This window comes from Syngnathus acus, chromosome 22 (genome assembly GCF_901709675.1).
Source record: "Syngnathus acus chromosome 22, fSynAcu1.2, whole genome shotgun sequence".
Classification (NCBI taxonomy): domain Eukaryota; kingdom Metazoa; phylum Chordata; class Actinopteri; order Syngnathiformes; family Syngnathidae; genus Syngnathus; species Syngnathus acus.
In genome coordinates, this window is record NC_051106.1 from 3,234,801 (window position 1) to 3,251,579 (window position 16,779).

Sequence of the window (16,779 nt, forward strand, 5' to 3'; positions counted from 1 at the left end):
CTGTCTATCAAGAGTAACAACTCTTACAGGTATGCCAACTAATCAAGAGTATCTAGTTATCAATGCCGGTAGTTGTTTTTTCCATACCTAAGCATTTTCGCATCCCTGACCAGTAAGTGGTCTGTATGAGAGGATAAAGGCCAAGTAGACTGGGAAGTGATGAAACAACACAGATGAGGCCTCAATGTCAGCCAAACTACACATATTGTTGCCTTCTGGCATTCAATGTGAGACGAATTGCTACCCAACTGCGCATGTAAAGGTGAGAAGAAAGTATTTCCACAAAGCTTGGATAAACGTATTGCAAACAAATCATAATTTATTATGCTTACTAAGACATTTTTAGGCTACGCTCACGCCAGGTCATCCATATTGTGTGCAAGTACGCACGATACCTGGAGAGGACTTTACTTATTCATGATAATTACTTGCACAATAATATAATCTTAGTGCCGCATGGACTTAAGAATAGGACAATAGCGAGAGACAGTAGCTGATGTTCTCAAAAGGACTTTTATTCTTGTAGACTATCATAATAGAAATGAAACAATTCCATTTTATGACACAGTTAAAAACTTTAATGTACCTTACTGCTAAATGCGCCACAAGGATAAAAAAATAATCACGTCTTGCTGAAATTAGCTTATTTTGGCCTTGTTTCAAAAAATGTAAACCACTGGACACCCTCTTCCATTCAATGCGAGGCATTACTTCAGCCTAAAGTATGTGGGGAGGGGGGGGAGTAACATTCGTTAAAAGCATAACATGTTGCTAAATTATACTCAATAATATTAATTAAAATGAATTCTACAAATTGTGTGGCAAAATATGTGTATGAGGACAGTGCAAGTGCACTGATGCAAGGCAGTCAGGAAGTGACAAGGCATGGAATGGCAGTGCTATTTACATAGCGGATTTCATACACAAGGCTGCTTGTTTCTCTTTTTCACGGTATGCCACTATCAACACTGGGAGGAAATGAAAATCACGATGAAGACTGCCATTGTCACTTTTAACGGAGCAGGTTGTTTCTTTTTGAAGGACACGAGAAGTAAGTGAATCACAGACACGATAAAAAGACCAGCCAAAGCTTCGTCTATGGGCATGTTCAGACATGCACGGAGTTAGTGTAGGATTATTTTTTTTTTTCTATTGTTGTGTTGGTAGTTATTAAATGTGATCAGTTGAAATAAAGGCGATGGCGATCACAGCTTGATTATAATTTGGATACATCTGGTTGCTTCAAATCAAACCTAACCTTCCTTGCTCTATTGTCTGAAATTACAGAAAATGATCATTACAATCGTGCAAATGCCTTCCCAAAATATGGGGATAGAGGATGTTAAGGCCAGAGATATTTAGGCGTATCCATTCAAGACATAATTTTTGGTGGAAGAAAAGTAACACATACTGGGAGAGATGGCAGCTAAATGATCAGATTAGCATTAACTTTTCACTGCCGTTAGGCTAAATCCTCCTATAATTGTTTCATAAAATATTTTTTTCTCAAATCTAAACAATTAGTCAGGCCACATGTGTGGGTTTTGGCTATCACTTTATGCTGCTGGCATAGAGTACTGCAGTAAATCATCGACTTCAAACCGCCTTTTTTGAATGACACGTAAACCTTCCAGCATCTCTGACTGACGTTGGCATCCTTTTACCATCTGAGCCTTAAGCCATCAAAAAGCCATTTCCTCTGCTGGCACCATTACTGCCCTAATGTTCGGCAGCCAGCTTGGCCCGTATTAGGAGGAAGGAAAGAAGTTCCGGCCATCTCTCAGTCTGATTAATACTTCAGAGAGTCTTTTGGATTTGGCAAGTTGTAGCGGAGAGGGCCTGCCAGCTAGCAGGCAAGCACTGATATTAGATTGATAAAGAAATGAAGAAAAAATAACTGCATCCAATTTAAGAGAGGCAAGCTGTGAGCCTTCATTTGACCATTTCTTCAATCAACAGGGTGCTTTTCATTGTCATTGTGCTATATGTTCATTCCAATACAAAACAAAAACAACTAAAGCTTTTTTGGGGCGGTACTAAAATAAAGTGTAATTATACATCCAATACAGGAGGTGGCAGTGTCAGAGTGGACAAGGTGTATTAATTAGCTCCTCTGCAGAGGTGTACTTAAACCAATTTTATAAACAAATGACACTATTTATAGTCACAGAAGAAGGTTGGGGTGGGGCGAAATATTTGTTCATCCTGGGAGTGCGTAAGAAAAAAAAATTGGGAAGCACTGCCAAAATAACATCTGGCTCTACATTTATCAACATGAATATTATGCTTTCTTAAGACACATTATCAATCGATAAGCATATCCATGACAATTGCTGCAAGTTATCTGTTGTTAGCTTGTGTTAAACAAATGAATCTCTGAGCAAGCCTCTTAGATCACAGGTGTCAAACTCAAGGCCCGGGGGCCAGATACGGCCCGCCACATCATTTTATGTGGCCCGTGAAGACAAATTGTGCATTAAATTCGTGTCTCATTACTAGAATTGCAAATTGTCTCCACTTTTAATAACATCTTAATTTTTAATAATATTTGACCAGTTTTTACTTGTCTGATTTGAAAACGAGTTATTTGTCAGTTTGTTTTGTAGCTTTTACTGTATATGAGGTGCTCATACATTTATTTGGGTTGACAGTCATAATGGCCCTCCGAAAGAAGCTATAACTACAATGTGGCCCGTGAAAGAAATGAGTTTGACACCCCTGTCTTAGATTAACAGAGGTTTTCCTCACCCCAAACAATGCAAAACTTATGTTGGTTGGTCATTCTAAGAACTGATCAAGACCACATGGCAGGATTCGTGTTATTTTGAAATCAATGCGCCTGGCTTCTTTTGATGACCTGCCGTTAGTTTGTGTGAATGGGCTTTCAGTGTTTACGACATTATTGTCTCAGGAGTGTTGTTCCCCAATTGTAGTAGCCAAAGCACATAAAAGTGTCAAAGTGAATGAATTAGCAGGACGCCTGTTTACACAGTGAGGGCAACATTTGGCAGATGGCACAGACAATTTCGATCAGTCATAGCCATCACAATAGGCTCCGTACAGGGAGAATGACAATACCATGATGTCACTTGTTGTTCAGACATTAGGTCTACTGTTGTTTTGCAAGAAATTCAATAGTACTGGTGTTGAACTTGAAACCTATAGGAGTAACTTAACATACACAATTGAGGTCAATGCCCAGTGTTAACTTTCTTGGATTACTGGTGACCTATGTATTCTTTAATAAATTACAGGCCTTTTGTACATTGAGTACATGATGGACATTAGCCCAATTTTACTATAATTATATTTAGTATTATAAGTAATTTACATTAATATATGCAAGGATGTTTCAGTTAGTCTAAGTAATTTGTTAGGGCAGTGAACATCTGATTAAAGACAAAAAATGAAAGAATGAAAATGAATAAAATCGGATTGTTTGAAGAGAAGGGAATACTAGGAACAAGTACTGTGTGACGAAAGGAAACAAAAAGGGGAACAACTTGTATAAACACAAATACACTGGTTAATTTTTTTTTTAACTTGATTTTAATCAGAGATAAGTAACTTTTTCTAGATAGATTTTACAGGTCAAACATAAAAACTAATACAAACATATTTAAAAAAAAACTGAAATTTGAAAAAAGTAAATATATATTTTTTTAAATCAGCATCAAAAATAAATTTAAGGACACATATCCATCTCTGTTTAAAATGTTCTGTTGACCAGTGTTACTTACTAGGGGTGTAACGATTCATCGATACACATCGATTAATCGATATAATGCTCTACGATTTGTTGGCATCGATGCTAAACGTAAACATCGATCTATATCGCCCGTTTTTGACCTCGGACATTAGACGCGACTTTATTTTGAAATCCAGTTCATTGTTGCTTGCTTCCTCTTTCCGGGAGCAGTGCGTGTTGTGTTGTGAGCAGAGCAGGCACGTGAAAGGGGAGCCGACAACTACGCGGCTCCTGGGCTGGTGCTATGGCTAGTGTCTGTCCAAGAAGACGAGGAAATTCGCTCCCCTTTGGGCTTCAAGTCATTCGTTTGGAAGCACTTTGTAATTTCCTAAATAAAGAGTTTGCAGTACCTTGTTGATTTTGCGTATGAATTGTTATAAATCAGGATATTGTTCTATATCAATCGTAGAGCACTATATCGTGATGTATCGTGAATGAATCACAGCAGGCTTTAAGATATCGCCAAATATCGTATCGTGGTTCTTTGTATCGATATGATATCGTATCGTTACTAACCCGCGATTTACACCCCTAGTTTGTAACCCTGACCTTGATTTAAAACCCTAGTCGGACACCCTAACCCTAGCTTGAAACTCTAATTAGCAATGGCAAAACTCCTTGGAAACCCTGGTCGGAAACCCTAACCCTAGTTTTGAAAGCCTAGTTAGAAACCCTAATCTTAGAAACCCTAAAAGTAGTTTGAAACCCTCGTTGGAAACCCTAACCTTAGCTTTAAAACCTAGTTTGTAACCCTAAGCTTGGTTTAAAACCCTAGTCGGAAACCCTACCCCTTGTTTGAAACTTTAATTAGCGATGGCAAAACTTCTTGGAAACCCTGGTCGGAAACCCTAACCCTCGTTTTGAAAGCCTAGTTAGAAACCCTAATCTTAGAAACCCTAAAAGTAGTTTGAAACCCTGGTTGGAAACCCTAACCCTAGCTTTAAAACCTAGTTTGAAACCCTAACCTTGGTTTAAAACCCTAGTCGGAAACCCTGAGCCTAGTTTGAAACCCTAATTAGCGATGGCAAAACTCCTTGGAAACCCTAGTCGGAAACCCTAACCCTAGTTTTGAAAGCCTAGTTAGAAACCCTAACTCTAGTTTTGAAAGCCTAGTTAGTAACCCTAACCCTAACTCTAACCCTAACCCTAACCCTAACCCTAACTCTAACCCTAGTTTTGAAAGCCTAGTTAGAAACCCTAACCCCAACCCTAATCCTAACCCTAACAACTTTGGAAACCCTAGTCGAAAACCTTAACCCTAGTTTTGAAAGCCTAGTTAGAAACCCCAATCTTAGAAACCCTAAAAGTAGTTTGAAAGCCTCGTTGGAAACCCTAACCCTAGCTTTAAAACCTAGTTTGAAACCCTAACCTTGGTTTAAAACCCTAGTCGGAAACCCTGAGCCTAGTTTGAAACCCTAATTAGCGATGGCAAAACTCCTTGGAAACCCTAGTCGGAAACCCTAACCCTAGTTTTGAAAGCCTAGTTAGAAACCCTAACTCTAGTTTTGAAAGCCTAGTTAGTAACCCTAACCCTAACTCTAACCCTAACCCTAACCCTAACTCTAACCCTAGTTTTGAAAGCCTAGTTAGAAACCCTAACCCCAACCCTAATCCTAACCCTAACAACTTTGGAAACCCTAGTCGAAAACCTTAACCCTAGTTTTGAAAGCCTAGTTAGAAACCCCAATCTTAGAAACCCTAAAAGTAGTTTGAAAGCCTCGTTGGAAACCCTAACCCTAGCTTTAAAACCTAGTTTGAAACCCTAACCTTGGTTTAAAACCCTAGTCGGAAACCCTGAGCCTAGTTTGAAACCCTAATTAGCGATGGCAAAACTCCTTGGAAACCCTAGTCGGAACCCCTAACCCTAGTTTTGAAAGCCTAGTTAGAAACCCTAACCCTAACCCTAACTCTAGTTTTGAAAGCCTAGTTAGTAACCCTAACCCTAACCCTAACCCTAACCCTAACCCTAACCCTAACTCTAACTCTAACTCTAACCCTAACCCTAACCCTAGTTTTCAAAGCCTAGTTAGAAACCCTAACCCCAACCCTAATCCTAACCCTAACCCTAATTTTGGAAACCCAAGTCGAAAACCCTAACCCTAGTTTTGAAAGCCTAGTTAGAAACCCTAATCTTAGAAACCCTAAAAGTAGTTTGAAAGCCTCGTTGGAAACCTTAAGCCTAGCTTTAAAACCTAGTTTGTAACCCTAAGCTTGGTTTAAAACCCTAGTCGGAAACCCTAACCCTAGATTGAAACCCTAATTAGCAATGGCAAAACTCCTTGGAAACCCTGGTCGGAAACCCTAACCCTAGTTTTGAAAGCCTAGTTAGAAACCCCAATCTTAGAAACCCTAAAAGTAGTTTGAAAGCCTCGTTGGAAACCCTAACCCTACCTTTAAAACCTAGTTTGAAACCCTAACCTTGGTTTAAAACCCTAGTCGGAAACCCTGAGCCTAGTTTGAAACCCTAATTAGCGATGGCAAAACTCCTTGGAAACCCTAGTCGGAACCCCTAACCCTAGTTTTGAAAGCCTAGTTAGAAACCCTAACCCTAACTCTAGTTTTGAAAGCCTAGTTAGTAACCCTAACCCTAACCCTAACCCTAACCCTAACTCTAACCCTAACCCTAACCCTAGTTTTCAAAGCCTAGTTAGAAACCCTAACCCCAACCCTAATCCTAACCCTAACCCTAATTTTGGAAACCCAAGTCGAAAACCCTAACCCTAGTTTTGAAAGCCTAGTTAGAAACCCTAATCTTAGAAACCCTAAAAGTAGTTTGAAAGCCTCGTTGGAAACCTTAAGCCTAGCTTTAAAACCTAGTTTGTAACCCTAAGCTTGGTTTAAAACCCTAGTCGGAAACCCTAACCCTAGATTGAAACCCTAATTAGCAATGGCAAAACTCCTTGGAAACCCTGGTCGGAAACCCTAACCCTAGTTTTGAAAGCCTAGTTAGAAACCCCAATCTTAGAAACCCTAAAAGTAGTTTGAAAGCCTCGTTGGAAACCCTAACCCTAGCTTTAAAACCTAGTTTGAAACCCTAACCTTGGTTTAAAACCCTAGTCGGAAACCCTGAGCCTAGTTTGAAACCCTAATTAGCGATGGCAAAACTCCTTGGAAACCCTAGTCGGAACCCCTAACCCTAGTTTTGAAAGCCTAGTTAGAAACCCTAACCCTAACTCTAGTTTTGAAAGCCTAGTTAGTAACCCTAACCCTAACCCTAACCCTAACTCTAACCCTAACCCTAACCCTAACCCTAGTTTTCAAAGCCTAGTTAGAAACCCTAACCCCAACCCTAATCCTAACCCTAACCCTAACCCTAATTTTGGAAACCCAAGTCGAAAACCCTAACCCTAGTTTTGAAAGCCTAGTTAGAAACCCTAATCTTAGAAACCCTAAAAGTAGTTTGAAAGCCTCGTTGGAAACCTTAAGCCTAGCTTTAAAACCTAGTTTGTAACCCTAAGCTTGGTTTAAAACCCTAGTCGGAAACCCTAACCCTAGATTGAAACCCTAATTAGCAATGGCAAAACTCCTTGGAAACCCTGGTCGGAAACCCTAACCCTAGTTTTGAAAGCCTAGTTAGAAACCCTATTCTTAGAAACCCTAAAAGTACCGTATTTTCCGCCCTAAAAGGCGCACCGGATTATAAGGCGCACCTTCAATGAACGGCCCATTTTAAAACTTTGTCCATATATAAGGCGCACCGGATTATAAGGCGCATAAAATAGAAGCTATACTGCAACAAACTGAGGTTGACTAGGGTTGCGGTATGCATCCACTAGCCAATAACCAACGAGCTCTCTGTAAACAATCGCGTTTCTCAAACGATCTCCTATAAAATGATCGGAACTGACTAAAGTTCGATCTAACGCATTGGTACTACTTACCTATGTTTCCCTTCCATATCGATCCGTAGATTTACTCGAAACATTAACAGAGCAGCCTATTTTGACATGAAATACCCTGGTACGTATAGCAGCTATCGTTATAGCATTAGCCATCCGCAAAGTCCCACGAGCCTCAGCTCGCAATCTCCCATGAGCCTCAGCAAAGTGTAAACAATCGCGTTTCTCAAACGATCTCCTATAAAATGATCGGAACTGACTAAAGTTCGATCTAACACATTGGTACTGCTTACCTATGTTTCCCTTCCATATCAATCCGTAAATTTACTCGAAACATTAACGGAGCAGCCTATTTTGAAATGAAATAGCCTCGCGGGTACAACAGCTATTCGGTGACGCCCCCCTGACTACAGTTACCGTAATGTTGGGAAGCGATGCGACCTTGTAATTTACTAGTCGTACTAAAACGTACTGAAACATTTTGGCAGAGCACTGTGTACAACCAGTATGGATCAACAAATTCATCAATTGATCCATATATAAGTCGCACTGGACTACGTTCTGCCCTCAGAATTGTTTTCATGACGTAAGAACTGTTTTCTATGAAAAGAAGAATACACAATGGTTATTTGTCGTTCGGAAGCAAACCGGAAATGTATTTTGAAATGCACCGGAAGCTGCGCATGTTCTTGTGAAAGCGACTTGACAACTGATGAGTAGAGACGTTAGCATTACTTGTGTCAAAAACGAATCTTTCTCCTCTCCTTATCCCCACGGAATCAACGGCTGTAAGTTATTGTTATTGGATAACTTTATTATTGTTTATAAGATAAGAATATTCATAGTAGAAACTGTTTGTTGTTTTATTTGCAGTTTCACTCGTTGTGTTTAGCACTGAACAGAAATAAAGGGAGCAAGACGCTCTGAACCTGGCTCACGTGTTCTATACATGAGTTTGGCTGGCTGATGAACTGTGACAACGTACACGAAGTACATAACGCACAGGGAGATCAGTACAGACTATAAGGCGCACTGTCGGCTTTTGAGAAAATTTTAGGTTTTTAGGTGCGCCTTTTAGGGCGGGAAATACGGTAGTTTGAAACTAGGGGTGTAACGATTCATCGATACACATCGATTAATCGATATAATGCTCTACGATTTGTTGGCATCGATGCTAAACGTAAACATCGATCTATATCGCCCGTTTTTGACCTCGGACATTAGACGCGACTTTATTTTGAAATCCAGTTCATTGTTGCTTGCTTCCTCTTTCCGGGAGCAGTGCGTGTTGTGTTGTGAGCAGAGCAGGCACGTGAAAGGGGAGCCGACAACTACGCGGCTCCTGGGCTGGTGCTATGGCTAGTGTCTGTCCAAGAAGATGAGGAAATTCGCTCCCCTTTGGGCTTCAAGTCATTCGTTTGGAAGCACTTTGTAATTTCCTAAATAAAGAGTTTGCAGTACCTTGTTGATTTTGCGTATGAATTGTTATAAATCAGGATATTGTTCTATATCAATCGTAGAGCACTATATCGTGATGTATCGTGAATGAATCACAGCAGGCTTTAAGATATCGCCAAATATCGTATCGTGGTTCTTTGTATCGATATGATATCGTATCGTTACTAACCCGCGATTTACACCCCTAGTTTGTAACCCTGACCTTGATTTAAAACCCTAGTCGGACACCCTAACCCTAGCTTGAAACTCTAATTAGCAATGGCAAAACTCCTTGGAAACCCTGGTCGGAAACCCTAACCCTAGTTTTGAAAGCCTAGTTAGAAACCCTAATCTTAGAAACCCTAAAAGTAGTTTGAAACCCTCGTTGGAAACCCTAACCTTAGCTTTAAAACCTAGTTTGTAACCCTAAGCTTGGTTTAAAACCCTAGTCGGAAACCCTACCCCTTGTTTGAAACTTTAATTAGCGATGGCAAAACTTCTTGGAAACCCTGGTCGGAAACCCTAACCCTCGTTTTGAAAGCCTAGTTAGAAACCCTAATCTTAGAAACCCTAAAAGTAGTTTGAAACCCTGGTTGGAAACCCTAAACCTAGCTTTAAAACCTAGTTTGAAACCCTAACCTTGGTTTAAAACCCTAGTCGGAAACCCTGAGCCTAGTTTGAAACCCTAATTAGCGATGGCAAAACTCCTTGGAAACCCTAGTCGGAAACCCTAACCCTAGTTTTGAAAGCCTAGTTAGAAACCCTAACTCTAGTTTTGAAAGCCTAGTTAGTAACCCTAACCCTAACTCTAACCCTAACCCTAACCCTAACTCTAACCCTAGTTTTGAAAGTCTAGTTAGAAACCCTAACCCCAACCCTAATCCTAACCCTAACAACTTTGGAAACCCTAGTCGAAAACCTTAACCCTAGTTTTGAAAGCCTAGTTAGAAACCCCAATCTTAGAAACCCTAAAAGTAGTTTGAAAGCCTCGTTGGAAACCCTAACCCTAGCTTTAAAACCTAGTTTGAAACCCTAACCTTGGTTTAAAACCCTAGTCGGAAACCCTGAGCCTAGTTTGAAACCCTAATTAGCGATGGCAAAACTCCTTGGAAACCCTAGTCGGAACCCCTAACCCTAGTTTTGAAAGCCTAGTTAGAAACCCTAACCCTAACCCTAACTCTAGTTTTGAAAGCCTAGTTAGTAACCCTAACCCTAACCCTAACCCTAACTCTAACCCTAACCCTAACCCTAACTCTAACTCTAACTCTAACCCTAACCCTAACCCTAACCCTAGTTTTCAAAGCCTAGTTAGAAACCCTAACCCCAACCCTAATCCTAACCCTAACCCTAATTTTCAAGTCATTCGTTTGGAAGCACTTTGTAATTTCCTAAATAAAGAGTTTGCAGTACCTTGTTGATTTTGCGTATGAATTGTTATAAATCAGGATATTGTTCTATATCGATCGTAGAGCACTATATCGTGATGTATCGTGAATGAATCACAGCAGGCTTTAAGATATCGGCAAATATCGTATCGTGATCCTTTGTATCGATACGATATCGTATCGTTACAAAACCCGGGATTTACACCCCTATTACTTACCGATTGATGATCAAATAGTTTTTGTTAAATACCTCAAATAACGTAGTGCAATTAAAATTGAGAAAGAATGAAGGACATGAAGTCTTTTCCTTGCAAATCACAGCTAGGCTGATTGCTATTGGGGCTCGGAATGAGGCTGGATGATCGGGATAAGAGCAAACAGATGTGCCTGCAATGTCTCGCATGTAAATCTGCCCGCTATGCCAAGATTTGGGCCAGCTGCATCACACATTGGACAACAAAGCTGAGAGGAAAGGGATGGGAAAGTTTCAGAAGTTTCACTTTGTACATTGTTAAGATGCCATAACAGACCAACCCAGCACTGTGTAGTCAAACTATGAGCACTGCACATAAAGACGCGTCATAAGATGGCTGGTCATTGTGCAGTGTTTATTGAAAGGCGAACAAACGATAGCAAAGAGGCCTGGAACGAGTGTGACGTATTACATATATCGTGGCACCAACAGTGTAGAAGCCAACTCGTTTAAAAAAAAAAAATTCATGAATCATGACAACGCACTGAACCCAGAGTGAGTGAGTGAGTGTCACAGTGATGCACAGCTCAGTATCGTGTCACCTTCCACCAATTTTTTCAGACCCATACCAGTATGGGTATTTAACACATGAGCACTCTGATACTAAGTAACCGATACCCAATGGACTTTATTTAATCCATTGATTTTCAATTAAACCAAAGTAAAAAACCTCACAAAAAAAGACCTTTTGTTTATTTCTGACAAAAGGCAGAACAATCACCCTACAGTAGAGCATTTAAGTTCAAAATAAAAAACCCACTCGAATTTAGGAGTCGTTTGTAATAAATGAACAATAGGATGAATAAAACTGTCAACTTCCAAAATTTTAGCCTTTGTTCAAAGTAAATTGAAGTTCTAAATAATAAACACTAAGTTGGTAAATAGGGCAGAGTGATATGAAAAATGTACCGTAATTTTCGGACTATAAGTCGCACCGGAGTATAAGTCGCACCAGCCATAAAATGCCCAAAAAAGTGAAAAAAAAACATATATATGTATATAAGTCGCTCCTGAGTATAAGTCGCCCCCCCACCCAAACTATGAAAAAAACCGCGACTTATAGTCCGAAAATTACGGTATTTGGATTTTTTGATATTTAGATTTTTCTCATGTTTTCAAAATAAGAAAAAGTATTAAATGAAATAAAGATATGAACTATTCAAATAAGACTGCTATTGGCCTTATACCAATACCTGGTAGCTGTACTCGCCCATCCCTACTTGATATATTTGCAAAATTTCGAGTCTGACGTGTTTTTAATTGTGTGTCATTAGATGTCTGCCGTTGTTGGTGACGGTGATAATTTTTCCCGTTTACTTTGGGAAAAACCTTATAAACATTTCTCTAACAAAATGCATCTGCAAACTTGGCTCCAGGAGTCCATAAAAAACCTTACTGGTGACAGGAATATTTTGTGGTTGACCAACAGTTACTTGGTGGACACAAAAGTCACTGGTGGCAGTTTGCAATTTGGGTCAAAGTTGTTTATGTTTTCAAGTTACTAAATTTGTTTATCCGCAGAAAATGTCACTTTGATCTTTTTTTATCCCAGAGTGCTTTTCTGCAGCACACCGCTTGGCACTCTGAGCTCCACCACTATAGCAAAAGCTAATTAGGAGCTTAGTCTCCTAATTTGATTAATTAAACCATTCCAGAGTTTGTTTAATGATGCCTTGGTGACCTGAAGGACTGGCAATTAGAAAAAGATACTTCATACTGCAAACAGAGTGGACTTTTCTATATGTAACTCTTAACTGACACACTTAAGAATTTTAATACACCAGATGTTCAGACATTGTAAACCGGATTTATAATGTATTAGAAATAATTTTAATGGCGAGAGTGGATTATCGGGCAGCATGGCTTTGGTAGTAGAGTGGTCTTGGTGACTTTTTTTCAACTTGTATTTTCATTATCTGTATTATTATAAGTATTATTATTAATAATATGTATTTTGTATTACCAATCTAAAGGCTGTAATTTCAATCCAGAGCCCCTCTGAGATGGTGAAGGGTTCTTGAGTAAAATACTGTTGCTCCTGTTGCGTCCAAATAGTTTTAATTTTCTTCCAAAAAGTGCCAACCTTGCCCTTGTACTCCCCCGTCTCATCACTTCTATTTGTGGCAATAACTCACATTACCAATAATGTAATTGGAGGGTTTTCTTACCTATTTGCCTCTCCAGGTCGGCTGCTTCATCTGGAGTGGCCCGAGGCAGCACCCCTGGGTCACTGAAGCTGGTTCTCAGCAGTGTTCCCAGCACAAAGACAAAAAGCACTCCTCCGATCACTGGGATAACCGGCGTCAAATGCTCAGCCAGGAACGGGCAACTGAGAAGACAAGCAATAATATTAGGAAAAGAACAAATGATAAACGATGTCTGTGCTAAAACAACCTTCTCATAAATGTACAGTAAAAAAGAATTAATGCACGCTAAGTGTAATGCATCCAGATTAGGCACTTTGCTGCTTAAGACCAGTAAGTGGATAGAATTCCCACACAGGTCAGTCACCCAAATTGTAATCTGTGCTAATAAAACAATCCCATGCAAGTAATCCCTTTAACACTTCAATGCTTTAGAATTATCACATTTAAATGTACAGAGGTGGAGGCACATGTTGATGTACCCATTATATTTGAATGTGTCTTATTGAGTTGGCTATGGAGGCGTTTGTGCCATTTGAGACGGGGGCAACAAATTGAACATGTAGAAAGGTTCACAAAATTAGTCATGAACAAAACTCGTTTATGGCAGCCTGCCACAGATAAACGTGTGGGAAACACTGCTGCTGTAATGTCTCTGAGGATTTGATTAACGATGTCACAATTGGACCTGTGAATTACTACTTTATAGTCAATCATACAATAAAAGAAAAAAGTTAATTATTGAGTGATCAGATCAATGGGAAGATGTTACATAGAAAAATATAATACTGCACAACACGAGTACATATAGCTGTGAACAAATCACAGGTGACTCGAAGTGAGTTGCAAAATGAACGACAAAGCTGAATTTTTGCATTTGAGTCAGATCGGGTCATGACAGATCGTCATCAGAGAGGAACGTTGTGACCCGCCCGAAGCTTCGGGAAAAATTCTATCAAATTCCCGATGCTCACCACGCCCCTTCACCAGTAAGTCATTTAATTCCCAATATCATGTGTAACTGTTGCTTGCAAATAAATTACATTTTGCTGTCATATGGCAACCCCTCAGGTGGGGTGGAGCATAGGGTGATACGGTTACATCCGCTTATGTATGCCAGGCTCGGTTATTCACACAAACTATTTTTAGGTTCGCCAGGTTGGGTTCCACAAAAGCAGAAAGCAAGGGACAAAAATGAACATACAACATTTACATTGAGTCCATGTTAATTAAAGTCAAGCATCAAGATATATTCTATTGCATTGTCTCCCGTTTTCATTGTACTGTATTGTCTGCCAAAGTGGTACTGTTGAAGTGTGTCATTCTCTTCAAAAAAATATCAGAACATTTAATTTACATAAGTGCTCTATGACATAAGTCATTTTAAAAGTTTAAGGACAATAGTCAACTTTTCTCTGGAGCAGTTGTGGAGACAAAAGCACAAAACCTGTCTTGAGACACTGAGTCATACATCAACAAAATATTGAATAGGCTGTCATGCCATCCAAAGTGATGGCGGAATTCAATGGAAGCCATTTGAGCAGGCTGGATGCAATTTTGAGGACAGCGTCTCCTACAGAAACAAATCAATAAATATGTGGCAAGAGACAGTAGATCTTCCCATCCGGGAACAATCCGAGCAGTACAAATGATGCAACCTTTGATGCAATTGAAAGCAGGATATTGAGGGAATTTTATGTTGCTAGGGGGAGAATCTATACAATGTCAGAAAGGGAATATGGTAACCCTGGAAACAGCTACAGGAGTGAGCTGTCTCAGCAGAACAGCCACAAAATCCCACTATAGGGTGTAAAAGAATATATTACTTGATTGCAAAGCAGGATTGACGTTCCTGCAGACAATGTGCATTACCGTATTTTCCGGACTATAAGGCGCACCTAAAAACCTAAAACTTTCTCAAAAGCCGACAGTGCGCCTTATAGTCCAATGCGCCTTATATATGGACCAAATTCCTATATTTAAACTGGCCCGAAGCGGTGTGTCATGAAATCAATCATAAGTGGCCCGCTGAAGACTATGAATCATGAATCAAAAAGACTATGGATCATTATTTTGTGATTATACAGTAATTTGTTGCGTCTGAAATTGAAATAAAAAAGATAAAATGGAGAATGATTTGATTTGGATTAAAAATCTGACATGATGCATTAATGGTGCGCCTTATAGTCCGGTGCGCCTTATATAAGGACAAAGTTTTAAAATGGGCCATTCATTGAAGGTGCGCCTTATAGTCCGGTCCAGAAAATACGGTACTTTGGTGTGACATTTCTGATTGTGACTCTACAAAGACAATTTTTATGTGCACTGCTGGCCAATGAAACTTGTCGGAAGATCGGCCTCATGCAACAGGGAACTTCTGGGACGACTAACTATAGCTGCGTTTGGCATTGATTGGATGGGGGGAGGTCTACGGGTGTTTAAGGTATCTCCCACGTTATGATGAGGGGACCCACGACAGAAAAAACGTGTCACAATTTCAAGGCAGAAGTAAAAAAGTCTTGGTAATAAATTACAAAAACAATCAGATGCGCCATTATGCTACATGCAATCAACTTTCAGATAACAAAATGGTATGAACGAAAATATTATTTGTCCAAGTAAACTATGCCGCAAGACAAGGCAACATGTTCAGACGGCACACGTGCATCTGTGGGAGCCTGAAACAGAATAATAAACAGAATAAAATCACCCCTCTGATGAAAAAGAACAAGACAAAACAAACAATACAAAACATAAAACAGCAAAATTGGCAGGGAGTTGTTGGGGGATGCCTGAAAACAAAATGTGGTCAATGTGAGATCACACAACTAAAAATAATTAAAAAAAACAAAACCCCAGATTGTATTAACTTGAGTTGGTCTGGTGTATTCATTCGAAACAATAACGTTAATGACGCAGATGGCAATGTGCAGATCTGCTGACTAATCCTTTCAGCTGATTGGTGTCGGGTGCAAGGGAAAAAGAGAGTGAGGAACACCGTGTTCAGCCTTGGGCCATGGACAGTTGAGGCAGGGAGGGCAGAGCTGCAGCTGAAAGAGTTTACTCGGTTCTATACAATATAAAAATGTCCAATGCAGTCAGAAAACAAACAGAAGACAACAAAACAGGACCAAAAATGAAAAGAATATCCATGTCGTATTCGGAGCATCTAATACATTTTAATACAGTTTGTTACATGGCAGCAAAAAAAAAAAAAAAAAAAAAAGAGCATGACACGCATGCTCTTTTGATAGACTGTTCTTTGACCATGGTTGTGTTGGTCTGTTAAGGTGACAATGTATTAAAAGATTAAGTAGTCCAGAGGTCAATACTTATAGATTGTGGTAATGTAGGTTGCACACACAACGCACACAATTTCACACCTCAATCATAGCAAAACACACCAAACTAATAATACAAATGTTTGCGTACGTGTGTATACAGGAGAAATATATATTTGAGAAACATATATATGAAAAAGATAGACGGCTAATACTAAAGGTAACCAAAGAGCCCTGACCCACCTCCATAAAAATGAAAGGTAACTCCAAGGTTAAGACACATCAGTGTTTAATAGCACCATCTGTCTTTTTTTCTTTTCTTTTTTGTCTCCCAAAGTGGCCATGACGGGAGATGTCCACGGAAGCAAATCATACAAAAACCAGACTGAAATTTGCCACAATGGAAATTGACGTGCAACAAAGCTTTTGGGAAGATGGACAGAACAGACAAAAATCACACACATCAACTGGACCACGCAAAAATGAAGCATTCCAAGAAAAGAACACCATGTTAAGATCATCAGTACGGACATGTTCAAATAAAATACGCGTCATATAAAGTAATACCAAATTGTTAATGATTTGCACTCAAGCACTGACAACATGTCAGACGTGACTGTCCTGGTCCTTCTCTCGACATTTGGTCTTAAGGTCCTATGACATAATGGAACAAAGAGCAAATTTACCATGAG

The 16,779-nt window shown here is 39.6% G+C and overlaps 1 protein-coding gene across 6 annotated transcripts in view; it reads right to left on the reverse strand.

The window, feature by feature from the left end:
* zdhhc14 (zinc finger DHHC-type palmitoyltransferase 14) overlaps positions 1–16,779 on the reverse strand; it is a 28,457-nt gene that overhangs the window by 10,132 nt on the left and 1,546 nt on the right. For all 6 annotated transcript variants that reach the window (XM_037242187.1, XM_037242186.1, XM_037242188.1 and 3 more), the window contains exon 3: positions 12,831–12,991. In XM_037242187.1, the coding sequence (XP_037098082.1) occupies positions 12,831–12,991 (161 nt within the window). The remainder of the gene's footprint in view (positions 1–12,830; positions 12,992–16,779) is intronic.